General features: G+C 46.0%; 1 protein-coding gene across 37 annotated transcripts in view; it reads left to right on the forward strand.

Annotated features, from left to right (window-relative positions):
- celf2 (cugbp, Elav-like family member 2) overlaps positions 1-27814 on the forward strand; it is a 174599-nt gene that overhangs the window by 119604 nt on the left and 27181 nt on the right. For all 37 annotated transcript variants that reach the window (XM_069519756.1, XM_069519763.1, XM_069519761.1 and 34 more), the window contains 4 exons: positions 2856-2938; positions 17080-17128; positions 20907-21041; positions 25558-25637. In XM_069519756.1, coding sequence (XP_069375857.1) covers positions 2856-2938; positions 17080-17128; positions 20907-21041; positions 25558-25637 — 347 coding nt within the window. The remainder of the gene's footprint in view (positions 1-2855; positions 2939-17079; positions 17129-20906; positions 21042-25557; positions 25638-27814) is intronic.

The raw sequence follows: 27814 nt of genomic DNA on the forward strand, positions 1-27814 counted from the left end.
AGCTGCCGGATCAATTTTACATCAATGTTTAGTCAAAAAGTTTAATTTAAGGGTCTAAGTTGTTTTAAGTGAAAATAAATGTATCTTACTATTCATCGATTGATGTACATCTTTAATATTATCTTATTAATTTATTCTGTGTTTAGAATAATAATTCATATTTACAATAATAATATAATTTATTCCCCTCTTTTTCTTCTTACACTTGAATACTTGTTAAATTTAACTTCAGTTTCTCAGTCAGTCCATTTTTTATGGTGTCGATGAGCAAACATTAGATCAGAATGTGGAAGCCACCGCTTTACCTCTCAGTCATGTGTGTCTGCGCCGCATCAGCTGATTAGTTAGTCGTGACTAATTTCTCTGCTTATCTCGGCGCCTTGTAGAACTTGTAGAAGCCGGTGAGAAACTCTCAGCGGTGATTTGATGGCGTGGAAGTAGACGCGGAGGGTTCAGGGTTTTAGTGAAGTGACACTCGGAGCTGCCTTTAATGCTCGAGGTCGCAGGAGAAGAAAACACTAAGCTGAGAGTTATCCTCACTAATGCACAGGCACCGCACCATCTGAATCGCAACACCGATCACGTTGCTGACGCCAGGCTAAGGGCCAACTCTTCAGCAGCCCTGGCACCCAGAGGACACGGCAGGAATTCAGATCCATTACGCTCCCAGCCTCATCAAAGGGACTCTGGGATTGGGATGCAAAACCTGCTCCAGATGCTCACTGTTGGATTTCACTAAGATGCACTGCAGGGCAAGTGTCATAAGGGCTGATGTCTGCGATACGGACAACAAACCCGCAGCCAGGCCGCCTCATTCACACTGAGCTGATTTGTGTCATAAACACAATGGGGAGGACAACAAAGCAGATGTGTACAGCAGCGCGCTCAGCTCATCTCTGGACATATAAATACACATCAACGTTAACCGATGAGAGAAGCTGGAGGCAGAAGGTCTGAACAAATGAATCTGCAGCAGTAAAGACGTTATCGAGGTTTACCTGACGTGTGCTAACGTGCTGCGTGGACCGTGTTTAATGCAAAATGCTCTCAAGTGCAGACAGAGCCTGGGATTGTGGTCGTTCTTTAAGTAGAGGTCGGCTTCACATCGGTAGATTAAACAGCTCTGTGGACGCAGAAAACACTGGTTTAGTGTTTGTCTTTAACTGTCTGGTTAAAAGTTCTCGTGGTTCCTGGTTTGAATGTATGTTTGCATGTTGTTACATTAACTTATTATAGAAATGACAATGTCGTCCATTTGTTTTGGCTGATGATTCATTTTAAAGACTGAAGTATGTCTGCTGGTATTCGTCTAAAATGACTTTGCAGAATGCAAATATTGGAGGCAGCAAACAAGCAGCTTTATATTTAAAACACAGGTTGTCATTGATCTTGATGATTCATCGTGAAGCTCAGCGCCTCACGCTTCTTCCTTTCAGTCGATGAACTCACCGCAGAGTTCATCCTCCATATTTCATGTCTTCACGCGTCCTTTTCGACTGTTTGCTTTTTGAATTTCCCTTTGGCTGTGAGATAATGATGTCAAAGTTTTCACGAGGACGGAAACAAAGACGTGAGTCCTCAGAGAGACTTTTACAAACAGCACGTTTGACAGAAATCAAATAACGGCTGCTGTGAATATGAGGAAAGTAAAGTCACACCTCTGTGTTTGGCCTAAATGTCGTCTCACTGGGGTTTTTCTCCTGACTGTGCAGGTTTGCGTGCTGACTGAGAACGGCCCACGACTGCGGCGTTTTAGCTCCACTCTGCAGGGATTACACACAGATTAATAAAGTGGCAAAACCCATCTCTCCCTCGTTTGCTCTCTAGTTTTATACGCTCGTGTGTGCACATGCACTTGAGTGCATAAACAGTATTGTGATTGAGGGAGTGAGCGCCTTAGTCGAAATACATTCAGGACGTCAATACGAAAAATTGGGCAAAGCACCGTGAAAAAAGGGAAATGTCAGAACTCAAGAGAACTTACTGCGTCAGATTTCTTTTATTTTGAGGCCAACTCAAAAGTTTTCACCAACTTTTTAACATTCGTTCGGACAACTTATCTTCTGTATTTATAAAAAACACTTTGTGTTATTCACTGAGCACTCACACTGCATGCGGACTGTCGGAGCCGATGACCTCTTCAGCCACAGCCACTCACTATGTTTGTGTGTGAAAGAATTTGAAAACTAATGTGGATCAGTGACAAGTTATTTACATCAATGTTTAAATGAATGTTAGTAATTGTAATTCATTTGTCTGTTACCTTGTTGGTTCATAAAGCCATAAAAATGTTTTAAGTGTATTCACAAGTCATATTTAGCTGAGCAGTTTAAAGTTTATATTTTCAGTGTACATGTGGATTAAACGTTTTTTGGACTGATTTCATTTTCACTTCATCGGCTGACCTTGTGTTCGTGTTGCTTATTTTCTGTCCCGGAGGTCAAGCGTACTTGAATCACTGTAAAAAAAAAAAAAAAGTAGATATCTTCAGATCTGCAAAACATTAAATCAGTAAGACTTATTCAAAAGTGAATGAGTGAGTAAGAAACTGTTGGCTCGTTATTCAAGGATTAATGAAGAGGCGACCGCGTTCTCCGTCACCTCCTGTCTCTGAGCCTTTGTGTCGTCGGTGTGGGTGCGTGTGCATCGCGGCGTGCGCACGCTTCCTCGAGGCTCAACTCATCAGCGTTGAAACAAATCCAAAAGAATTCTCTTTCCCTTCAGCCGGGATGTCTCGTCCTTAACATTCACTCAGCGTCTGCCGATGTCGACAGGTGATGCCAAGCAGATGAATAGAGAAAATGCTCTTTGTTGCTCCTTATGCTCATCCCCTCTCTCTCTGTCTCTCTCCCCAGGCTGCTGTTTTGTCACGTTTTATACAAGGAAAGCTGCCCTTGAAGCCCAGAATGCACTGCACAACATAAAGACCTTAACAGGGGTGAGTGTGTGTCCTCGGTTCTCCTCTGCCTACTTTCTCCTCTAATCACACACTTACAGCATTACCCTGAGGCGGTCCCGCCCCAACCTGTGTGTACATCAGCGCGTTGCTCTGCTGCCACGGCGCATTTGCAAGCGCGAGTGTCCGGACGTGCGAGCAGGCGAGCAACCGACTGTCAGAGTTGGTTTGTGAAAGAAAGTGTGAAATCATGAGTGAAGATGCACATGTGAAAGGCTCCCTCCAGAATTTCCTTGTAAACAAAAAACAGTTCTCTTTTAAACCTTCATTTCTGTGTCTCACTACGGGGAACGCATCTCTTAGGGTTACCTTCATACGCCTCCGTATCGTAATTCCAGTTGCGACGCTTGCATCAAGGCAGAGCTCCTCGCCTTTAGAAAGGGTTGACGCTGTGTCACCTGTCATTCAAACTCCTCTTCCTCCTGCATCTGTCTGTCTCCCGACTGCCAACGTGAGGGACCTGCTAAACACACCAACCGGCCGAGCTAACGCCTCGGTCACCGGATTCAACAATTTCCCAATTGGGATCGGTAAAGTACAACTCCTGTCTGTCACCACAGAAAGAGCATGTTAGCATTTACCGTACACTACAGTTGGGAACAGTGGAAGCTACAGCCACCATAGCTTGACTTCACCTGATTTCTCGGGCCAGCTGAACACCCGTCCTATGGGCTGGGCCCAGGGAGGTCGGATTTAAAGGCAGTGGGAGTTTCCACATGCACAAGATTTTTGTATGAGGCCAAAAGGAGGCTGAATGGTTTGAGAAAGTTATTTCATTCCACTGCTTGGTGACATTGGTTCTCCCCTGTCTTCAGGAGCTGTCGGACAAAGGTGAGACCTTTTCCACAACTTCAGTGTATTTGGGAGCAATTTCATTATCACGGCCGTTCCACCAAGTGACTGAACCACTTGACCCTTCATTGAATTTATCTTTGGTGCTCCACAGTCTCACAGTCACTTTGAACCTCTGCATCATTCTGACATGAAGACAGTTCTCCTGCTAACATGCAGAGAGTGATCCTTAGGTAATGATCCTGCCCGTAGTTAGGAGCATTTTGTTGTCCTCTGTCTTCTCTCCGTCCACTTAAAGCTCTGTGTCCTACAGATTAGGACATGTTAAGACCTCTGATTGGTCTTGTGTGTCATGGGTTGAGCCCTTTATGGCCATGCCCCTCTATTGGTAAGCAGTGCGTCTCCTTTAGGATTGTGGGAGTAATTGATATTTCCTACACCAGCACAGGACTACAACCGCCTGCCGTGCTCTTTGCTCATCCACCGCAGGAATGGCAACTACCTGGACGTGTGGAGGATTGTGACTAGTGAAGAAATACATGCAGCAGCAGCAGCAGCAGCAAGCTGCGCTTCATCTTTAACCTTTTCAAGGTTTTATAAGTCGGATGAAACCTGAATCCCACCTTGGGTTTTTTGTCAGTCGTAAAGATAAGCATGTCTGGAATATAGGAGTCTGCATATACCCATAGTGCACTTGGGTGTCCTTATCCAAGTTTTTCCGCCGCCCTCCTTGCATAAAGTGGGGATGAGTTGACCTTGCCTTGAATGGCATGTGACGCTGAGTCAACTCTTACAGAGTGAGCTCTGCCTTGACGAAGTGTCACGTCTGGAATAACGATTCGGAGGCCTGTGAGGATGAGACCGTGTTTGCCATCGTGAGAAACCTGACTTCAGAAAACAGGTGTTACCGGATAAATAAATCAGTGAAAGTGGTTCCTGCCTCTGTTTGCACGTGTGAAGAGTTTCAAGTGATGTGATGCATAAAGGTAGATCACAGTCTGTTGCACTAAACACCAGTTTGAGCCTTATAATTATTCATACATTGTGATTTTACATATATATCAGTGGAGAGAAAATATTATCATAGTAATTGACATTGTTTGGATGTTTACTCGACCAGCTGATGAAATACTTTCACCCCTTCTGTGCTGTTTGATGTTTGTCTCCTCCTGCAACCCGCTGACTAAAACTCATTCTAGTGGACACATCCCTTTAAAAACACGAATGTGTACGTGTTTGCTTGTATCTGCTTCTCCGTGCCCGGGGACGCGTTTATAGCTCTTACTACAAAGGGACATGATGATGTTGTGGCACCGTGTTCTCCGCTATTGTTCCCTCCTGTAGCCCGAGAGAGTGATAGAGGAAGTCGGCTGGCGCTCGCTCTCACTCTAGCTCTTTCAGCCCTGGGTGGATATTTAGAAGCCCCCAGTTCCCTTCGACTCAGGCTATTGGCTGCCTACCCGCCTCTCTCCTTGGCTGCGCCAGCTAACTGGAGTCTCATCAATTGAGCGCCTTCACTCGCTCGCCTCCGTCAGCTGGATCAGTGGATGGCCCTCCTGGGCAGGACGAGGTGGATCCTGCGAATCCCACGTGAGTCGTACGTGGGATTTTGCTCGGATTCTGGATTCGGAGTCAAGCTTGTTGTTTTTGCTCAGAGTCACCGTGTTAATTGCTTGTGGAATAAGAATGTTAAATTTGGTCTGTTTTCCTGCGCCGCAAGAGTTAGTCACTTATCCCTTGTCGGAGGTGTGAAGCAGCCCTGGGGAGGACACATGCTGCAGCAGCTCCAGGATTATAGGGACATGAAATCGCCTTCTCCTACACCATAACACCTTCCCTCTGTTGGGTACGGTCATCCTCACTCGCTTTTCTTTCCTGCAGCATCTCTGCTTGTTGTGTTTGAGGCTATCGGACGTCAAGTAAAGTCAATAAACTTGATTGTTGCGGCTGGAAATGGTGTTGGTTGTTCACAAGTGGTGGAAACATGATATTTTCTTCAACCTTTATCCAAAAGCTGAACCAGTATAAATGTGGTTTTGTGCTTTAAACATAATAACATTTATCTATGAGACGACATCGTGACAACACGTAGATTCTTCTATCATCAACTGTCTGCGCTGTGAGATTAAATGTTTTGCAGTGAGAAAGAGCAGATTTCAGTCGTCAGTCAACTCATTTTTGTTCTTGGCAGCTCAGGAAGGCTTCTGAAAGGAGGTGGAATTAAAACTGTCCATTGAAACTGAGACGACATTGATCAACGGCAAAATATCTGCGTAATTAAACTGCATCATATTCATCATGTCAGAGCCGGACACCACTGACTGGCTCACTTCCATTTTTAATAATAAGTCCAGTATTGACAGACGGATATGGTTTAAAACCTAATATACAGGCAATAAATGCAGCGCGCTCTCAAACACACACTGAATCAATAGTGACATAATGACAGATAATTCCAGTGGCTTCTGCAGAGTTTGTTTGTAATATTTAAACAGGGTTTTTAAACAAGCGTCACTGCAGCTTAAAAATAAAAGAAGGGGCAGGAAGAGGTGAAGGGAAGAAGTCAGCGAGAGACAGAACATAAAAAAAAAAAAAAAAAAGCAGATGATGAGGATGCAGAATTAATTGCTGAACGAGACGAGGCAAGACAAAGGGAGAGCGGAAACAGAGAGGGAGAGAGTGAGCGGGGGGGGGGGGTTCGCCGAGGTGATGGGCAGATGGACAGGAAAAAGGTGGAGTAGAGCACTCCAGCACGCTCGAGGGCAAAGCAATAAACGGGCCGCAGTTAAAAACCAATACCTGCTTATTAACTTCCCCACTCTCCTGGCTTGTAAAAAGCCGGCAGAACAATGTTTGTATTGGCACTCTTCCCCTCCCTCGCTCTCCCTCTCCTTCCAAAACCAAGGCTCTAACAGGGAGGGATGCAATCAGAGTGAAAAGCTGGACGGGGGCCATATTGGAGAAAAGGGCATCGCCGGCGTTGGCAGCGCCGACCTGGCAGCCATGTTGGTGCGGGGCAGAGGCAGTTGAACGGCTGCAATTTCTTTTTTAGTAAAGAATTTAAAAAACGGTCGCCTGCGTTTTTTAACGCGATGCATCCGACGCTCTGAGGTTTCCTCTCAGCTCCCAGCCTCTCCACGTCGCTCCGTCTCCTCCCATCACTCCTCAGCCGCGTCCGGTGGAGATTTGTCAGCGATCTGACAGCGCGTGTTTATCAAACGCATGTACATGTGAGTTTATTCATGCAGGAAGTGTGTGTTCCCGTCAGCTCCGGACCTGTCAGGCGTTTTTCGTTGATGAAGTAACAGTAAAACGAGGAGCTGGTTGTATTTCACAGGCTTCTTGTTTTCACTTTTACGGATCCTTATCATAAATATCCAGATTTTTCTCTTGTTTCCATGCCAACCCCATGTTATTGTGTCTCCTGCTGTACGACGACGCTGGTCACTGTAGTTCCCAGTAAACCTGTTCGTGTTGTGACGAGGGCGACTCGAGTTCAAGTTGTAGAAGAATCTCATTGTTGCTTCGTGACTCTTCACGAGACAGAGTTTCTTTAAAATGGTCTAAGGACGTTTTCTCAGCTGAAAATCTGAATGAAGTTGGGGGGGGAGGGGGGGGGGGGGGGGGGGTAGTGGTCTTTTTGGTTGAATGGGGAAAATGAATTAATCCTCTTCATTTGGTTGCCATGGTGATATCTGTATGGTTTTTTACTACTGAGCAAGTCAACACGAGATCAAATGCACCAAATGAACGTCCTCGTCATTCAAGCGTTACATTGTCCGACTGCTGCAAACCTGCTTTTTTTTTTTTCTTCTGTCGCTCCGAGGCTTCATCGAGCACTCGAAAACAAACAGAAAGAAAAATCGACAAGTTTCTGCGACATTTTTATGAAATTTATTTACTTTGGTGACACACACAAAAAATCAATATGACCTCGCAAATTCTAAAAAAGTAATTCTTCCCAGGGTTTAAGTGCGTCACTTTCACTTCTACAAAAATATATTAATGTTATCATTCTACTTACATAATATATATATATGATAGTATATATATCTATGGATAATTTATAATCCATTTCCAGATTAGACTGTAAGAATTCATTGAATTCATCTACACATGCAGCACCGCATTCCGTTTGCCTGCACCCCCTCTGTAATATCAGCAGGTGGGTTCATCCAAAGAAAATAAAAAAAATAATGACTCATCTGAACAACGTTTACGTCTTTTCATTGAAGAGAAGAACAACAGCTTTCACCGAAGCCGTTTCTAATGACCTGCTAATGAAGTTTTCAGGGGGGGGGGGGGTTAGAGACACAGTGTGTGTCTGCATGCACACGAGTTGCCTAGAGAGCCGCGTGTTCATCTCTGCAGCTCTAATAGCACGAGTGAGGTCTAAATACACACACACACACACACACACTCTTCCAAGACCCCCATTATAACCCATCTATCGTCGAAAAACATGCCCTGTACCCCTGGAGCGATTTTAAGCCATAAGACCCGACCCCCGCTGCACGGACTGATCCACGCCCCTGCACGACTCTTACACACACACTCATACACATCCTTTTTATGTGCACAGTCTGAGTTTATAGCATTACTTTTTTCTTTTTTTTAATTTCCCCCTCCTCATCTACTCCACCCTCCACACTAACACAACACACGCTGAGACGCGCACACACACACACGCAAGCAACAACACGGGGCGAGTTAAAGCCTGTCAGCCCGCCTGTCTGACAAGGTTGTTTGAGATTTTCCACTAAATTGAACTCTTTCATTAGCGGCTGACAGATGTCTAAATGCCCGGTGTCTCCCCTCTTCTCCCCCTCCTCCCCCCTGATGCCCGCCATGAGGGCCCGGGGCCGCCATTCCCCCGTCTGAAGCCGGACGAGGTGGATGGAAACATGGAAAGATGAAGGGAGGGGTGAGAGCTAATCTAGGACGCGTCCTCTGGAGTGCCCTCCAGCGTGGAGAAGTTCAGTCCCTTTATCCTTGTTTTCTTTATTTTCTCCCTCTCTCTCTTTCTCTCTCTCTACCTCTTGCCCTCTCTCCCCCTCTCTCTCTCTCTCTCCTTCTCTTTTGTCCTGTTGAATCTCTCCTTCTCTCCTTCTCCCTCTCTATCGCGCTTTCTCTTTGAGAGAAAGGATGAAAAAGCACTTTGATTCGCAGTTTCTCTCAAGGATATTTCATTCTGACAGTGAAGGCGGAGGGGCGGAGGGGCGGAGAAGAGGGAGGGTGATCAGGGTGCTGGTTGGGGGTGTGTGTGTGTGTGTGTGTGTGTGTGTGTGTGTGTGTGTGTGTGTGTGTGCGTGGGGGGGGGGTTGCTTCAGACACGATCAGTCAAACCCCGTCCTCCATGTGGGCGGATCAGAGCGTTTGTCGAGCGCCAAGTTTGATAAGAAGCGTGGGGCTCATTAAAAGCTACTGTCGCACTGAGACCACTCACACACACACACACACACACACACACACACACACACACACACAGGTCCCCACCTCCCTTACCTTTCTACTGGTGAGATAATTAGTGATGCTCCGCTGCCAGAATGCAGGCGCAAGGTTGCGTGTGTTCGTGGTGCAACCAGAGGCACATCAAACGCCCTCATCAAAGTAAGTGCTATCTCCAACAAGGTTGAGGTTTATAAAGCAGCAATTTATAATCCAGAGACACAGGTCATTTAATCGGTCACTTATTATTTCAAGTTGATGGACGGAGCTGCGGTTCGGAGCGAAGACTGTAAGTGATAATGTGAATTAATAACTTTCAACGATGTGAGAAATCATATTCTTTCATGCAAAAAACCCCCGTGGTCCTAAGTCTCTGACTGTTCCAGGCTTTGAAAGGAACTTTGTGTGTGTGTGTGTGTGTGTGTGTGTGTGTGTGTGTGTCTGCTTTGAGAAGCACTGTGGTTGCAGGCCTGCAGTGTTTATTGTAGCTCCTGATGTAATTTTTTATTTTTTTATTTGACTGATGCTCTGGATGTTTGAAAGTATCGGACCATGATCACATTGTACTAAAAATCCAAATTAGCACATTCAGATGTTAGTTCCAGTTTTATCGTTGTAAACATTGTTTTATTAATATTAATTGATCATTATTATGCTGTAAAGTTGTTTTCGGAACTAACCAGAGGGTCGTGCACGACGGTTCAATCCTGGTCTCTGAGATACTAAACCCCTAATTGCTCCTGTGCCGGCGGTGATATATGAAATACTGCACATCGATGCACAGTATGAATGTGTGTGTGTGTGTGTGTGTGAAACTGTTCTGTAAAGTGCACTGAGTCATCATCAAAACTTCAAAAGCTCTTTATGAATACACCCCATTTCTATTTATAGCTGATGTATTACATTTAATCCATCAGGACACAAGTCACTATGGTGCGACAGGGCTGGTTTGGGCTTGTCATCGTTTACGAGATGTCCCCCGTTGTTGTTGTGTAATGATGCGTACTGTTTGCTCGTGGTCGTAGAGGTGATGCGTCTAAATCTTATTTTGTTTGTGTCTTTAAATCAACTGCGAGAGGCGATGAGTAGAGTTTGTGGCAATCGTGCCGTTTGGGCAGAAAAGCCTCGACCCCCTGATGGCGGCGCTCTCGGTTGATACCTGAGAGGAAGTGAAATCTGAGCCAAGCGGCATTGATCAATTCCATAATACACACTGAATATGATCGATGATGCAAGACGTATAAACGGCCAGCGTCATTTATCAGATAACCGATACCTGTGTGTGTGTGTGTGTGAGCGTGTGTGTGTGTGTGTGTGTTCAGCACTTGTTAGTCGTTCAGTGAGAGGAGGAATGCTTTATGTCCACAGCCTGTCAGTCCATGTGTGTTGTTTGCTCAGGTGCGAGCCTATTACACATATCGCTGCTCTATCACAACCGCTCTCAGCGGCACCCATGAAGCCGAACTGGCAGGAAAAAGAGATACGGTTACTCCGACTGACTGATAGAGCGTCTCATTCACTCCTCGGCCTCCTTCTTTAAGTCGTCGGCAGCTCGCCTCCTCACCGCAGACAAGTTCTCTCGTGAAACCCGACCGCCGCAACCACCCAAGGACCCGGGGAGCAGTTGTAGGTTGGTGCTAAGCTTTGAAACAGCGGAAATATGTCAGCGTAGGATATTAGGTTTCTCATTTACTAAGTAGTGTGTCATCAAACATTCATGTGTTATAGCCTGGAGGATATTATGCAACAAGCTGAAAGGTTAGACCTCGGACAAGCGATTCATGAAGACGGCCGTTCAGTTGTCGGCTATTAGAGCAGCATGAGCCAATGTTTTAAAATGTGTGTGTGTGTGTGTGTGTGCTCACACATCATTTAAGTCCAGAAAAAACAACAGTAGCTCAGTCACTGCAAACACACACACACACACACACACACACACACACACACACACACAACCATTCCCACAGCGGCGTCATTACAGAGGCTCATTATCAAAATCAATTCAATTAAAGGCTGTAATTGCCATAGTGAAACCCAAATGCTATCGCAAACAGGGCTGAAGAAAGACAAACCTCATCGATGCACCAACCCTCACAGTGTGTGTTCACTTGTGTGTGTGTGTGTGTGTGTGTGTGTGAGTGCGCTTATTTAACGAAAGAAATATTAATCGCTTGTTTCAAATTAACTTCCCTAACCCCTCTTTTCTCTCCGACTTGGTGGCAGCGTTTAAGTATATTGACTCATCGGGGGGGGGGGGTTTAACTCTGTTAAATACTCGTGAAGACATGACGCAGCATAGTTAGTGCCACAATCCCTCAATCATTCTGCGCACACACACACACACACACACACACACACACACACACACACACACACGCTGGGTTAATTGTTTACCGGAGCTAAATTAAGTGGGGATAATGTCGGGCTAACTGTTCGCTACGCGCCGCCAAGACGAGAGATATCACGAAGGACAGTTTGATTTATAGTCGTTTGTTTTCTAACGGGAGTTGTTTCCTTTTTATTTACTGCTTCAACATTACGCAGCGTGAGCTTTTCTGCTCTCCGTCACATTGTCGTCCAAAGACATGCAGACTGGTCGGGTTGAAGGCTCTTAATTGTTCAAACCCATCGTCAGTCGGAGATGTGCGCTGTCGGACATGTCGCCGACTTCGCCGGAAGTTCAATCAAACTGTTGCCGAGTTGTTTGAGAGAAGACGCCACCACCATCGTGAGGATTGGAAATTGTCACGGTTAGTTTGAAGGGAAGATCGTGGTTATTGTGATTTCGAAGGTTTCGTCTTTGTCTGATAATGTCTCCAGTGAAACCACTTTAACAATGAATGTAGGCAAAGTGTTTGTGTTGTGATGATCCCCCTCCGGAGGTCAGTCGTGTGCTGGTACTTTGGAGGTGTGTGTGTCTGTGTGTGTGTGTGTGTGTGTGTGTGTCTGAGTCCCGGCTGTGAGGGCCATCTGTCTGACTTTGACCCAGCAGCTCACCGTCACATCTTCAGAGAGGAGGGAGGAGAAGGAGTGTGTGTCTGCCGTCTGTGACAGTGTGTGTGTGTGTGTGTGTGTGTGTGTGTGGTGTTTGATACCTTACAGTATGTGCACTCCCCAGATTTTGGCACAAACACTCTGGTCACATGAACCTGGCTGTTGCTTCGTCGCACACACACACACACACACATTAACACACTTCTTCTATTCCCAGCCTGAGCCTCAGATTTGTCCTCTGGCTCCAGGACAAGACGACCTCTGACCTTTTAAGCACCAGGGCGTTCTTGGAAGACATCTAGAGGAGGTGACAGGAGACAGCATTTACCCAAGAGCGGCGGTTAACATTTAGGAAGTGTAGGGTTTCCTGCTCTCGCTGCACGGGGACGGAGATTTTAACGACCAGCGGTTGTGGCTGGGGGATTCGCACACCGGCGGTCTGATTGCCGTCCAGGTCGCCAGGAGTCTGCGAGTGATGAGGATATATTAAAAGAAGGGAAAAGAGGAGGGACGGCGGCTGACATTTCATCAGCGAGTAACAAACAGACGCCTCAGCCTCAGCCAGGAAGAGAGAGAGGGAGGGTGATTGAAGAGACTGTCCCAGAACTGGAAGGTCATAAAATCTATCTTGGCTGCCGGCTGCACTCTGATCCCCGCGGTGTAATGAGGACCTGATGGTTTCACTCATCCGTAAATATCTTCTGGTGATTGGACAAGCTAATCTGGGATAGCCACAGTTCTGCCTTGTCATGCTGACAGACAAATCACAATGCACATTTGGAATCAGAGGGTTCGTCTGGAAAGTCCAAACAATCTCCTCTCCTTACCTCATCCCCTCCTTACTTATTCCTCGACCCTGTTGGAAGACGTCACACAGCACGAGGTCAAGGAAAGATGTGAAGGAGAAGCCGTGAGGAGTTAGGAAAGGAGAACCACGGTGCAGGAGAAATCCGACCACACTATCACTCAGCGTTTGAAACCAACTTTATTAAAATGGTACTTTGTGCACCTGTGAAGTTTCCTCTCCAAACCAGAACGACACGTCCTGAGAAAAAGATGTTTTCATTTCATCCAGAGGGATCATTTAACCGTCAGTCACTCACGGAACTAAACCAGAAAATCGATTTGAATGAAAATAAGAATAAAACAAACATCAACTAATTATTTCGGCTGCAGGAGGAAGCGGAGACGCAGCCTCCATCTTTATTTACAGTCACACTCTACTCAGTGAGGAGGAGGAGGAGGAGCTTCAATCCAAACCTCTGAAACAAATGACGATCGAGAGCTGAACCGAGCTCAGGATTAAAAAAATAATCGTCTCCCGGTAGAATCAGTGAATTTAATTTCATTCAGTTACAAATGAACCAATAATCACCACGGATCCTGTTTCCCATGTAGCAGCCGCTCGACAACCATAAATCCAGACACATTTTATTGTGGGTTAATAAATGTAACGGCTCTGCAGTAATTGTGGAGCAGCTAAGAGGAGATGTTTATTTTCCGCAAAGTCGATCTCGAAGAGTAACAACGTCTCGTTATTAGCAGCGTTCGTGGTGACTTTCAGTTTGCACATTAATATGTAAATTAAACGTTAATCGATTTTCAAAGGTGGCACATTTATCATGTGCTTTACAGCAGCAGGACTCAGTCAATCAGAACTGAACTATGCGGGTTATGAGAAGGTGCTCTTAAAAAAAAAAAAGGTGACACTTCAGTTCAAGTGCACTGCAGATGCATTACGAGCAGATAAAAAGACCCTTAAAGCTCACACAAACTTTAACGACGCAATAATCAAACATCAGGAAATTACATTGGATTTGACTTCCTGTGATTAAAAGTGCGGCTGCCCTGTAACGTGTTCGGCTCTTTTCTTAATTTATGTTTTGTAAATCATGTGCTGATTAATTATTAGAGATGCGTACAAGGACGGTTTGGATTGAATATTTACCGAAGAAAAGAGACTTTGTTCTTGAAAGAGGAGGAAAATGTGAAAGGAGGTTTTTGGTGCAGGAGGAGGAATGAGCTCACGTCAGGATGCAGCAGGACAGGAAGTAGTCTGCGCGGCCGACTGATGAGACAGATATAGTTGTAAAGCTAAATGCCAGCGCAGCGTCAAGCCGGCTGAACACATGGCTTCTACGTAGTGAAGATTTTTGGGTTCTCTGGTGCTTCTTTTATGAGCCTGAGCGCGGCAAGGACTTAGTAGTTTTGCCAGGCCCCTGCTGAGCGCATAATGAATGGCAGGCTGCGGCTGTGGGCCTGCCAGGAAAGAAGAAACAGCACTGTGGAATTGTGGGCCAGCGGAGGAGAGTCTCGCTTTGTGGGTCTCGACGGGAGCTCGCGCAGATCAAACACGTCAACAGCGCCGCCGCCCGCCGGGCAGTCTCAGTAGACAGACCTGAGGAGGAGACGCCTGAAAGCCAGACAGAGTTTTTGTACCTGAGTGTGTGTGTGTGTGTGTTTGTATACATGTGTCAGTGTGTGTGTGTGTGTGTGTGTGTGAGAGTGTGTGAGTGTGTGTGTGGCAGCGTTTGGCAGCGCTTTTCAAGAGTGAATGACGGCAGCACGGAGGATGCTGTCATGGCTTTTGTTTTTTTGTTTTTTAAAGGACTGACTTTGAAATGGATTAACAAGAAGTGACTTGATGTGACTCCCAGGTTTGCTTTGACTCTGCTCCTTTTGATGTGGCATCAACACACACACACACACACAGACACACACACACACACACACACACACCTCCTCCATGTCCCTGCCTCTGTCCTTGTGTTAGTGATACTTCACTGTGATGCAGCCTGAAGTCCTTCCTGTCCGTCCACCCTCCAAAGGTCTGAGCTGCAGACTCCACAGATGAGTTTGTGTTGTTGTTCTCTGCTTGACGGACACGTCTCATGCGTGTGCTGCAGGTCAGAGTCTTCATATTCCAGGCGTGCTCTCTGAAGGCGACGTCCACGCCAGAGGAAGAGTTGTCTTTTTGTAGTTTCTCCTCTGTTTCAGATTCTCCCTCTCTTCTCCAGCTTGTTCTCAGTTGGCATCAGTGTCCGCGTCAAAGCACGAACACAACAAACTGTGAACGTCCGCAGAGCCTCACGTACGCCCTCTGGTATCAAACTTTAGGTCACATGGACGTTAAGACACTCGTATCCACAAAGACAGTCACGGATGCAGAAAGTAAAAAGCTTAACCTTCATCCCTCCTTCGTTCTCTCGTCCTCTGCTGGACTCGTCTTTCTGATCCTTTGTCTTCATCATTTTATTCTTCTCCCCTCCTGATTCTTATCTCTTTGTCTTTGCTGCTTCCTCGACTTTAAATCCTCATTTCTCTTCTCGTCCTTCCTTCATTTCTTTCATTCTTGTCCTTCGTGCAGACATTTGCAAACTACAAGTAAAAGCATAAATCCACTGAATTTAAGTTTCCTTTCATTCTTTCTCTCTTCCTCTTTATTTCCTTCTTACCCTAATCTTTTCTGTGGTTTTACAAGTTCTTTGCTGAATTCTCCTCTTTCTTCCTCTCGCTGTCTGTCTTCAATCGACAGTATATTTCAGATAGAGCTGTTCGGTTTGCATCTCTTCATCCTTCTCCTCTTTCCATCTTTGTTTCTGCCTCCTCCTCCGTCCAGTGCCCCCTTCAGGCATATTTAGGAACTAATCTACAGACTGGATGAGAGTGTGAGTGAGTGTCTGGAAGAAGAAGAAGAAGAAGAAAAAACACAGAGAGTGAGGATGATAAGAAAGAGAGCGAGAGAGTTGGGATAAAGGTGTGTGATAGAATTGGAAGATCAAAGCCTTCTGTCACAGCGTGACTGAGCCCATGGGCATTATGGGTAAGACAGGGCACACTCGCGCGGACACACACTCCGACGTGCACACACACACTCGTGGCTGGTGTTTGACTCTGAGTGTGATTGATACTGGGCTAGATTTGGAGAATCACTGTCATTCATCTCTCCGCAGATCAAACAGCTACATAATCTCCCATAAAGCAAAGGGAGATGGAGGGGAATAAAAAAAAAAAAGAGGGTCAGAGGAGGAGAGGGATTGAGAGACAGAGAGAGAGAGAGAGAGGGAAGGAGGGAGAGAGGTGACAAAGCCCTCTCATGTGTGAAATGTTTTCTTGTTTTCCATAAAAGAAGATCCTTTAAAAACACATCCATCATTCGGCTCCATTAAACTGCAGCTTCACGTCACGGAGCGACGACAACCTTCATCACACGTGATGAAAACACGAAACCTGGATCCTCGTGTCGCTGCGAGGGAAACACAGGATCCTTCAGCCGCCGGGTCACACTTTTAACTCGTGAACACAATTTACAGTCTCTTTATCATAGATCTATAGATGTTCAGTTAACAGAGGAGCCTGTTCATCAGAATCACTTCAGACGTCCTGCGTCAGTGACACATTCTTCTCCTCCTTCTTCTTTGTCTTCATCTTCTTCTCCTCCTTCTTTCTCCCTCTTGTTCTCCTTCTCTTTCCTGTTCTCCTCCTTCTTCCTTCTCTTCCTTATCATCATCTTCTCTGTCTTCCTCTTTCACCTCCTCATCCTCTCCCCTATTTTCTCTTCCCCTTCTTCTTCTTCTTCGTCCTCCTTCTTGTTCTTCTCTTTTTTTCATCATCATCTTCTTCGTCTCTTTCTTGTTCTCCTCCTTCTTCTCATCTTTTTCTCTCTCCTTTTCTCTTTTCTAAACATTCCCGACGATCGGCGATCACCACGTTACGGACTGAGTGATTCAGATTTGTGTTTTGTAAACTCGATGTGATCACATCTCTTCTGTGGGAAACAAAATATAAAACTCATTTACATGAGTTCGCATTGAATCGTCAGACGTTCAGACCCCACAGTGAGTGTCGGAGCAACATTTGATGTATTTTTATCTTTTCTGTCTCTGCAGATGCACCACCCTATTCAGATGAAACCTGCAGACAGTGAGAAATCTAACGGTGAGTGGCCCTGCACACACACACACACACACACACACAGGCAGCATCAATGTCACACACATATGCATCAATAGCCGTCTTGAATTTGCTTGGTAATAGCTGCCTCACCCGCGTGTTTGCTCGCTGCCTCGCTCTCAGACGTGACGAGGGACCGGGGGAAGTGATTCAGCGAGAGACAGCGAGAGAATAAGACGATAGAGGGGCGATGGGTGCTGATGTATATAAATGTATTTTTTTTCTCTTTTTTTTTTTGGAGTGTGATGAATTATTAAGGTGCTTTCACGAGGAGGTCAGTTAAAGTTGAATCGTTTTGGCCTCGTGCTGAACCAGCCGCTCTCCCCTGTGGCTGTACACTCACACTAAGATGCTGTGTGAGCTCTCGCTGCACACACACACACACACACACACACACACTCACACACACACACACTCACACTCACATTTGCCTTAATGCATCTGTCTCAGACACACACACACACACGAGAGCACCGTCGCACGATCCGTCCTCAGCTCACCCTTTCTCCAAACTACATATTGCAGATCCAGTTCAGAATTGATTCCCTGTGTTGAGCCTCCTCCTCCTCCTCCTCCTCCTCCTCCTCCTCCTCCTTCTCATCCTGAAACAAGGAAGCTGTCGGATGTATGTACCAGAGGACGTGTTGAGGTTACTTAAAAGGATACAGCTGCTGTAACTCATATTGTCAACAAATCCCGTGAAAAGACAACATGTTAGTTCAGCCGTAAATGATTTATCTCACCTCTCACGCTGTCCGAGACGCTCAAACCCTCAAACCCACTGGTTCAGACGTGAATCTTTAAAAACGGCTCAAAATATCGTGGTTTCATTGTTGAAGAAAATGAAAGCGTCTCTAAAAACAGCTGGATATTCGTGTTCTGGTCGTCCGGCTTCTTTAAACCTAATGTGAGAACATTTCAGGGCTTCTGACCTTTTAGTTCATGGAGTCTCTGAAGAGCTGAAGCTGCTTTAAATCCACCAAACACATCTTTCACCTGAGAGTCAGACAAATAACGTTTGATCCCTTAGCTACTTACTGAAAGACCATAGACTGTGTATACAAATGGACATCGAAATTCTGTTGACTGACCAGTGGAGGGCAAAATGAGTCATCCACCCATGTCCACTAGGGAACCCTATGCAGTCGTCCTCTCATCCTATCTATCTCCAGAGTTTTATCCATGAGGACTGGCAGGCTGATCCTGCACCCCCCGACTTTTTTAACTTGCCTGTTTTCAAACTGCGTGGTTGTAATCTTCTCCGAGGCGACACCTATCAGTGGACTGCGGCGTGCATCAGACGTCTCACAGACCAAATGTAACTGTCGCTTTACTCGTTCTTTAAGATAAAACAATTACAGCTGGGACGCCAGATAAAGTTTTTTATTTTAGTTTCCCTGTGTTCAAAAGCTCTGGATTTTGTCGCTGTATTATTCCATTCCGTTTTTTTAATTGGTTTCATTGAGATGCAGCAGCGGTGGTATTTAGTGGTGGAGGATCTGGGGAATAAAAGGCCATGTCGTCAATCTTCTAGTTCAGGGTGAGACATTGTGGATGTGGTGTCCTTAAACACAAGCTTCCGCTGAATTACTCAACTTTACAGGTCAATTCACACAAACGGCTGAAACATCTGTAACGTCTCACTCATCGCTCATTTTCAGGACAACGGAAAAATTGCGACTGACTCAGACGTTTGTGTTCTCACATACAGAACATCTGGAATGTTTTCTGCAAATTGCCCCGACGTCAGTGCAGCTCCGAGTTGTTTTCATTTTTGTAACTCTGCAAATCTAAAATCTAAATTTATGCACGGACAGTTTTTTATATTTGGTTGTTTCCTGTGACTTTTCTCAGACTTTCTCACGCCTGTCTGATAAAATGTGTGTTTTTTTGCGATACAGCTGAACTGAACCCTCGAAGCAGAGTAATTGAGCACAATACGAAAATGGACCCTTTTAAAAGAGCGACCATTCAAATCCAGCTGCAGGTTGTTTTTAAAAAAAGTTTTCAGGAACCCTGTGTGTGCATGTAAGAAACACGGAGCCGACGATGGACCTGCATCGTAAGCCGCCTGATAAATCACCGTCCACTGCAGGGAAATACAATAAAAACGAGTATCCAGCAAGGCAGCGGAGAAATTCTTTTAAAAGCCATCATCCGCTCCACTGAAATATGGCGAAATACGACTTTATAAGACATAAACGTCAGGGTAACGATGGTGGAACTTAATAAAGTGGCCGCTCCTCACGGCCGGGACGGTAAATATGGAGTAGCCCATACGTAACACATCCATCCACTTAATGATAATGACCTTTAATAAACCCGGCGTTGGAGCCACTGTAACAGTGACAAACGGCCGCTCGCAGCTTTATTAGTTCAGTCGGCGGCGGAGACAAAGAGATGTACAGTGTTGCGCACAGATAAGATTATTGCTAAATCTCGTGCTGGTTTCTTTTTTTTTTTCCGGTATCTTGTTTATGTGTTCAATCTCTGCATGAGGCTAATTCTGCCCCAATTCCTCCCAGAATGCAAAGCTGACTCCGGATCATCCCGTCGCCGAGTCGTACGAGTCTTATCACCCGCACGCCCGCCCGCGCCGCCTCGTCCGAAAGACAGAAACAGTCAATTGTAACGATATCTTCTCTCTTTCTCTTCTATCGACGCGGAGTAAATTAATTACATCGCTGTTAGACTTGTGGTAATCTTCCTCTGGAGTGATGCGCACACACACGCACAAACACGCTGTGTACAAAGGAGTTAAGGCTTTTTGAAACAACACTTATCTTGGCAGCGTATCCCGACGGTTTGTTTTTTAAACACACAAACAATTCAAACAGCAAAATAAACAAGTGCGCTATTGATTTCCCAGAGTGCAACAGACCGCTTATCTCTTTCGCCTCGCGGTAAGAGCTGACAGTTTCCTCATTAAAAATGAATTGGATTAGCATTACATTGAATGTGCTGCAAACACACACACACACACACACACACACACACACACAGTGTTTCTGATTTTGCTCTCAGCTTAATTCACACTTAACCTCACACACACACACACACACACACACACACACACCAACACACACCGTTACCTGCAGCCGCCTCTCGTTCCTGGAGATTGCACCTGAGAAGGAGGGATTGTGTCAGCGGAGGAGAAAGTGAGAGACCCCTGGGGCAGGAAGAACGGAGGGGAGGACGAGGGTGAGAGAGGACGAGCGGGAGAGTCTCAGCGAGCAGTTGGTGTTGAAGTGATAATGAGACATTGATCAGAGCCTTGCAGATGGCATGATGAAATACATGAACTCTGTCTGTCTTCATCTCGTCTCTTCTCTTTCTTTCTTTTTTTTTTATATTGTTGTGTTTGTTCTGTCTCTTTGTTCTCACTAATCTTTTTTTTTCTTCTTCTTCTATTTTGTCCGTGTGTTATCGTTTGTTGTGTGATTCAGAGACGTTGGGTTCCAGGACAATTAGACGCTCGAGCACAGTTGAGTTCAAGGTTTTAGGAAACAGGTTTATTACCCTGGTTCAGACCCCAAAAATCATTTTTAGCTTAATTTTCCAGCGGAAAAAAACTCAGTGCCGCTTATATTAACTGCATCAAGTTCAAGCAGAGTGTGAGGGTTAACCCCAGAAACCGGGTGGAAAGAACATTCGAAGTTTTTATTCCTTCGTGCCGAACACATCAGATGGACACATTAAATGAAATGGTTCATTCACACTGTTTGTTTGTCGTCCTCTTTCTCTCCTCTCTGTGGCTCCGCAGCGGTGGAAGACAGGAAGTTGTTTATCGGCATGGTGTCAAAGAAGTGCAACGAGAACGACATCCGGGTCATGTTCTCCGCGTTCGGACAGATCGAGGAGTGCCGGATCCTGCGGGGGCCCGACGGACTCAGCAGAGGTGAGGCTGCCGCTCTGACTCGCTTCCATCCACACTCGATGACCCTCGTGTGATTTTTTTGGCGCCCGAGCGGCCTCCAGCTGCCGCGGTTCATTGTGTCGACTTGACTCATGACTCGAACTCCCGGAGGACGCGTTCACCTCCGACTGTGACGAGAGCCGAGCGGTTGAAGACGGCGTCTGAGCAGCGTCTGTTTCTCAGACAACAAACAACTTTTCAAATCAAAGAAACTGATCATAAATAGGATGGGCTCATTATTCCTGTTTCTATGCATCCAAGGAAAACTTTATCTTTAATTATTGTCGTTATTTAAAAGCATTGTTCCTGTTTAGTTTAACCATTGACTGAGTGTTTTACCTCCTCAGACGTTTCTCCTGCTTAATCAGCAGCTCGTTTCCTCTCAGATGTTTCTCCTTTACTCTCGTCCTGGACGTTTTTCACGAGAGCGTCTGAGGACGTTTACTGTAAACTGTGGTGATTGGTGTCGTCTGGCTGCAGGAAGCTTTAAAACTTTAGGAGACGTAAACTTAAAAAACTGTAAAAAAAAAACTAAACTTAGGAGTCAAAAACTTCACATTTACTTGTGATGATAAAATCAAACCCTTCAAATGTATCCACACTCTTATCTTATCTGGTGGATCTGGTCCAGTTTGAATCTGGTTCTAATCAGAGTTTATTCGTTTAATTAGCCTCAGAATAGAGAAATCTTTTTGTCCAGATTCTGCGATGCACAGATATTCTTCTTTCCTGCATGTTGTTGCTTCAAATCCCCGCAGAGCGACTCAGATGTGTTGTCGGCAGCATGACAGGAACACAAACTGAAGCACGAAGCATCCGCACGCCAAATAAACACTCAGAGAAGAAGCGTTCACATTTTCTTCCTCTGACATGTTCTGACCTGAGCGGTGGAAGTGAATCTGTGTAATCGTCTCTTTGTGCACCGAAAGCCTTGAATCAGATCCTGTCGTCGAGCGGCTGCTTCTCTGAAAACGCTCGAGATTTCCTTCAAGGATTTGAACGAGTCATGCTCAAGTGAATACAAATGAACGAGAGCGACACCTGGAGGCCACACTGTGAAGACATGATTCTCCTTTTTCGCTCTATATATCTCTTCTCCCTCCCTCTCTCTCATTTTTCTCCCCCTCTCGCTCTCACACCTCCCTCCTCCTCCTCCTCTGACCTCCTAACCTCCATTCATACCCTTCACCTTCCCTGCCGATCCAGTTTAGCCTCACTGTAAGCCACTCTGATTCTCCCACACTGACGCCGGAGGAACCGGGTTGGTCGTATTCTATCGGCCGCAGATTTCAAAGCACGGTTTTATTTTTTATTTTCGATAAAACACAAAATAGTCATGAAGGAAATTATTGTTATCTTCGCCCTCTCCATTTGTTTCTTGCGGCTTCACAAAGAGTCGTAACTCGATTTTTAACGAAACCTTTTTCCATTATTTTTCATCAAATTATTGCGTTTAGACAAAAGACTGTAAATAAAAGTGGACGACAGAAATTAAGCTAAACTATCCTGGATACAAACGCTGAACTTGCGTATTTGGCGCCAGAGTCCGTCCAGGCGCTGATTTCCTGTCAATCGCGTGGATTTTTATCATTTTATCAACACACACACACACACAGTCAACCCACTCACCAGATTTCATCCTCCCGACACTCCCTTTACCTCCCCCTTCCCCTTCTCTGTGGTTTCTGTGTGCTGAGGAGATGGAGCCTCGTCCTCTTCCTCCTCCTCCTCCTCCTCTTCCTCCTGTCACACGAGCTGTCGCTGTCATCGTCATGCAGACTCCATGTGGATCTGTCGGTCACGTTTTTCTTTTTTTTCCTGTGCCTGTCGGACGTTATGAATGTTTTTTACTGTTGACTCGAGTCTTATTTTCTCAGTGTGCCTCTTCTCTCTCCTCCTCCTCAAGGTCGTCTCTATCTAGAACCGATCTTTGCCTCGAACCCAACGACTCAAACTCCCCACGTCCCCCTCCCCGTCTCTATAATCACCCTGACTGTCCTAGAATCCTCTCTCGCATCAATTTGTCCTCGTTTTTTTTCCCGGAAATCCTTCCCTTCCTTCCCCTTTTTCCTTCTTCCATCCCTTCTCAGCTTCTCTCTTTTGTCCTCATGAATATTTCAGGCGCTTTGGCCACATCCCTGTTTCTGTCGAGCTAATATTAACCACTTAGCGGCTCACGCGAAATCAAAGAGAAGATGCTGGTCGTCCAGTTTGGGTCTGGATAGTAAATAAACACACCTATAACCAGGCCGGGGATGAACGTGTCTTTAAGGGTTTCTTTGTGCCTGCAACTCCCAGAGGTCCTCAGTCCCACCTAGCCGCGCTGCTGAGCGCCTATTAAATCGCGGTATCAATCAGAGGAGCGCGTCGCCATCCCGCTATTAATAAAATATGGATCACACCACCAGTGGATGGCCGGGCCTGGGGAGCTACCCTACTTTTATTAAAGGACTGTTTGGTTCTCTGCTGACGACAGAATGCGGCCCGTGAGGTATTTTTAGCGTTCAAGCCAAGTCCCATCTCTGCGCCGTGAAAAATAAGACAAGCACCAACCAGCCAGAAAAGCACGGCTTCCACTCTCATTTTCTTTTTGTCATTAACAGCTCTGACATTAATGAATTCATGTTCCGACGCTGAGGAATTCTTTATTTAGAAGCCTCAAGGTTCAAGCTGCAGAAACTGGCTAATAATAGAAATGTGTTGTTTTTAGGCAGAGGGGGGTTTATTCTGACGAACCCAGGAGTTCCCGTTAGATGACAACCAATGATGCGGTAGCTTGACCGGCGTTACGATCCCCCGCAGAACTGAACCAGTTCTGGGGCACGGCCCCCCGCAGAGGACGGAGCAGCCTCCTCCAACATAAGCTGTTAAATGACAGATTGTAGCTCGTCTAAAATAGACTTTCAGAAAAAATGACCCCTTTTTTTTTTCCCGAATGTCCCATCTACAGTAAAGGACACATCAAAATGTTTACTAGGTCGGCGCCACAACATCTGATAACCTTCACTGTCTCTTTATCACCTTCTCCACATCTCTAATGTGAAGCCACTGATGGGGTCTGTGAGCTGTGATCTTCCAGTGAGCAAGGACAGAAATATATTTGTATTTGTGAAGGATCCGAAGCAGGAAAAACTTCAGTTCACTTCTGAAGGCAGCTTTATTTTGACGAGGGAATCCTAAAGGTGTCGTCCAAACACACGATTTACCAACTGTTACCATAGCGATGCGTTTCCTCTCCAGGGGCGTTCCTGGGTTTCCTCGGGGTGAAATCTGTGTCGCGGATTTAAAACTCACCTCTCTCGGCCTCGTTCTATCACAGACTCCTGATGGAGGTGGACGAGGACAATGATCACATCTATTGCTCCACTCATCTGTCGTTCCTTCCCCTCTCTCTCTCTCTCTCTCTCTCTCTCTCTCTCTCTCTCTCTCTCTCTCTCTCTCCCCCCTGTCTGTTGCATTCTCCCTCCTCACAATTCCTCCCCTCTTTTTCCTCTCTGCCCTTTCAACCAATCCACACAACCCAGGGAGATGACGGAGGCTTTCTCTTCCTGCCAAGCCACGAGTCTGTCGGCCGAAACTGAACGTGTGTGTGTCTGTGTGTGTGTGTGTGTGTCTAAGTGTGGTGTTGGTTTGTGCGAGCATGTGTGTAATCAGTTCAGGCCTGGCTGCGCTAACATGGCTTGGTGGGTTTGTTAGCATATTGTTAGCCCGGGGGATTGACGGAGCACTTCTCACATTATCTCCTCTGATCACTCCCTAACCAGCCAGACAAACACCCCCCCTCTCGCCCACAAACTACCGATAACAAACTCCCGTTAAAACAAAACAAAAAACCGCCAGCCGCTGCGTCTCGATTGGTTCGGATCAGCGTCAGTCACAGCGGAGGTCAGCCACGCCTCCTCTCGTCTCTTCCTGCGTCTCCTTCGTTTCTCTGTCGACTGAATTCTTATGATTTTCTCACCGGTTCCCGTCTCCCTGAGCTCCTGCAGATATTCCGTCTCTCCTGTTCGATCAGACGCAGGTCAAGCAAATGAATGATTTACACTGTTGATGAATTCAGAGGAAACAATAAAAGACGGAGAGGGACAAGGAGGAGGAGGAGGAGGAGGAGGAGGAGGATGAAGGGGACGGCAGATCCAAAAGACCCAGATTGTGTTGATTGTGGTCGTCTCAGATGTCCTGTGGTGGTGGGACGGGGGTCAGGGAGGGGAGGGGTCGTGGTTGTCATGACACTGTGCTCATTTCTCCGCTGTTGTTTCTTCCAGCGACTTGAGAACGATGTTGTCCACCTGTGAGCTGTTCTCTGTATCAATCTCTGTTTTTATTTATAACGACGACGTGTCCAACCCTTGTGTCTTGTTTTTGTTCTTTCTTGTCTCCCCCCCCCCTCCTCCTCCTCCTCTTCCTCCTCCTCCTCCTCCTCCTCCTCCTCCTCCTGCCCTCCTCCCTTCCACTGCCCCTCCATCCCTCCCTCCTCTCCTCCCCTCCCTCCCTACAGGATGTGCGTTTGTCACGTTTTCCACCAGAGCTATGGCACAGAATGCAATCAAAGCCATGCACCAGTCTCAGACTATGGAGGTACTGTACTCTCGCCCTTTCTTTAACTCTCTCTTTCTCTTGCTCCTCTTGTCTGTCATTGTGGTGACACTTTAACATGTCGGCCTTGTGTTTGAATATGTGTGTGTGTGTGTGTGTGTGTGTGTGTGTCCTCGAGTCTCCCCTCTGTTAAAGTCTCTTTTTTTAGGCCTGGTACCATTTATATTAACATAACACGACTACAGCGACTCTAAACTGAAAGTCATGTTAATGTAAGTGAGTTCAAATCTGCCTTTGGTCGTTAATAACCCTTTATATATGAAATTAAAAGTCAGTGTAAATATACAACCCTTTTTAAAAATCAAGATATTCATCTGTGGAGAAGTGGATAAACCCCTTAAAAATCTATTATGCTGATATTAATATGAATAACAAATATACAATATACAGAGAATGATGGTCGCCCAGCTCGGATTAGAGGAACTTTAACTTCATCATATAAATAAATCAGTTGAAAAGCTAAGTGGCGTTATGAACCACGTTGAACGCATCATGTAATTTGTTTTTTAATCTGGTAACAAATGTGATTAAATGTGTTTCATTAAAGACATACACGTAGTTTTCTTACACACTAATCTGGATTTGAAAGTAAAACAATTTATTTCTTCCACCGAGTTTGATGGTAACGACGAATGAACTGAAGTTCAGGGATGAAAACCTTCTTCGGTGTCAATATACAAACAGCTCAGATAAAATCAGGACAGGCTTTCCAGCAGGTGTTTGTTTTCAGGACGGATTTAATAGATGATACTGATTCTGAGGAGTTTGGTCTTTAAAGCGCTGACACGGAGGTTTCTTAACTCTTAACACCAGATTACGAAACGTTGCTTTGTCTCAAAAGTCTTGATGGAATATTTATAGAAGGAGCAGAGTTGTTTGGCAGAAGCTGCAGATTCAGTCTGATCTGGGTCTTTTCTCTTATTCGCCTTTTCTGGTCCCGGATTTCTGAACCTTTGCCAAAGTGTCAAAAAACCGCGACAAAGAGCAGCACCTCCGACACAACAGCCGTGGCGGCCAGGTGACATTACAGACCTCATCAGCTGCACGGCGACCCCAGCCCGGGCCTTAATGGGCGACTTGGCCGCCGCTCCTCTGTGTCCCCTCCTCCTGGTTTGGGGGCGCCCTTGTCAGCATTGTCAGGCTGGCGACAGGGCGGGATGACAGGGCTGCGATTGGGAGAGAATTACATGGTGTACGGCGACAACTGTGAGCGCCTGTGCGTGTGTGAGTCAGACAGGGAGACAAAAACTGGTAATAACAAGCTGTGTTAAAGGAAAAAGATGAGTGGCGTTCACCCCGTCGCCCCCTCATTAGAGCTGATCATGGTAATCATGGCTGCTATTGATGTGCTGTGACCCTGACACGGGGAAAATGCACGCTCCGCCCTCCGTCCGCCTGCGCACACGTGTGTGTTTGCACGAGGTTTCGTTGTCGTCCCGTGTGCATCGGTGAAGTGTTGATTTACGTGGCCGAGCAGCAGCAGCAGCGGCGTTTCTGTCTTTTCCGAGGAGAAGGAATGACACTCTCCTCCGACAGCGTTGATATTAAGCCAGAATTATCCTCGCTCTGAGCAGTCGTCTGCCACAATGGGCCGAGTAAACACTGCCAGTGTCCCCTGCTCTTATCAGGCACACGGAAAAAAAAGGCTTAAACCGTAACACAGCGATATTGCAGTGGACAATGGCAAAATACCTTCATTTCCATTTGAAAACAAGCTGTCTAGCCCCAGGCGGACCTGAATTGCCGCATCCGTTTGTTAATGTTACTCAGTTTTGCAATTTAAAAGTAATTACTTTGGGTCCGAATGAGGGAATGAGGTCTGGTAAATAGAGTTTGGTTATTGTCTTGGCTCTATTGCACCCAACTGTCTTAGATAGAGTAAGATTGTGCGTTTGAGTGTTGGTGTGTGTTTGTGTGTTTGTGTGTGTTTCCCGGCACATGTCACGGAGAGAAAAAAGGGGAGGCAGCCCGGGCGTCCAATTCGTCGATGGCCCTGTCACTGTCATATCCATTCTCATTACGGCGTGACATTCAGGTACACGCTCGCACACACGTTGGCTGGCTGAATGTCAGGCCGTAATGAAAGTGGATATGAGCGAGACAGGTAATTCACTGTCGAACCTCTGAAGACATTTGAAGAGAAGTGGGTCGGCTTCATT

The sequence above is a fragment of the Paralichthys olivaceus genome, chromosome 23 (assembly GCF_024713975.1).
Source record: "Paralichthys olivaceus isolate ysfri-2021 chromosome 23, ASM2471397v2, whole genome shotgun sequence".
Taxonomy (NCBI): Eukaryota; Metazoa; Chordata; class Actinopteri; order Pleuronectiformes; family Paralichthyidae; genus Paralichthys; species Paralichthys olivaceus.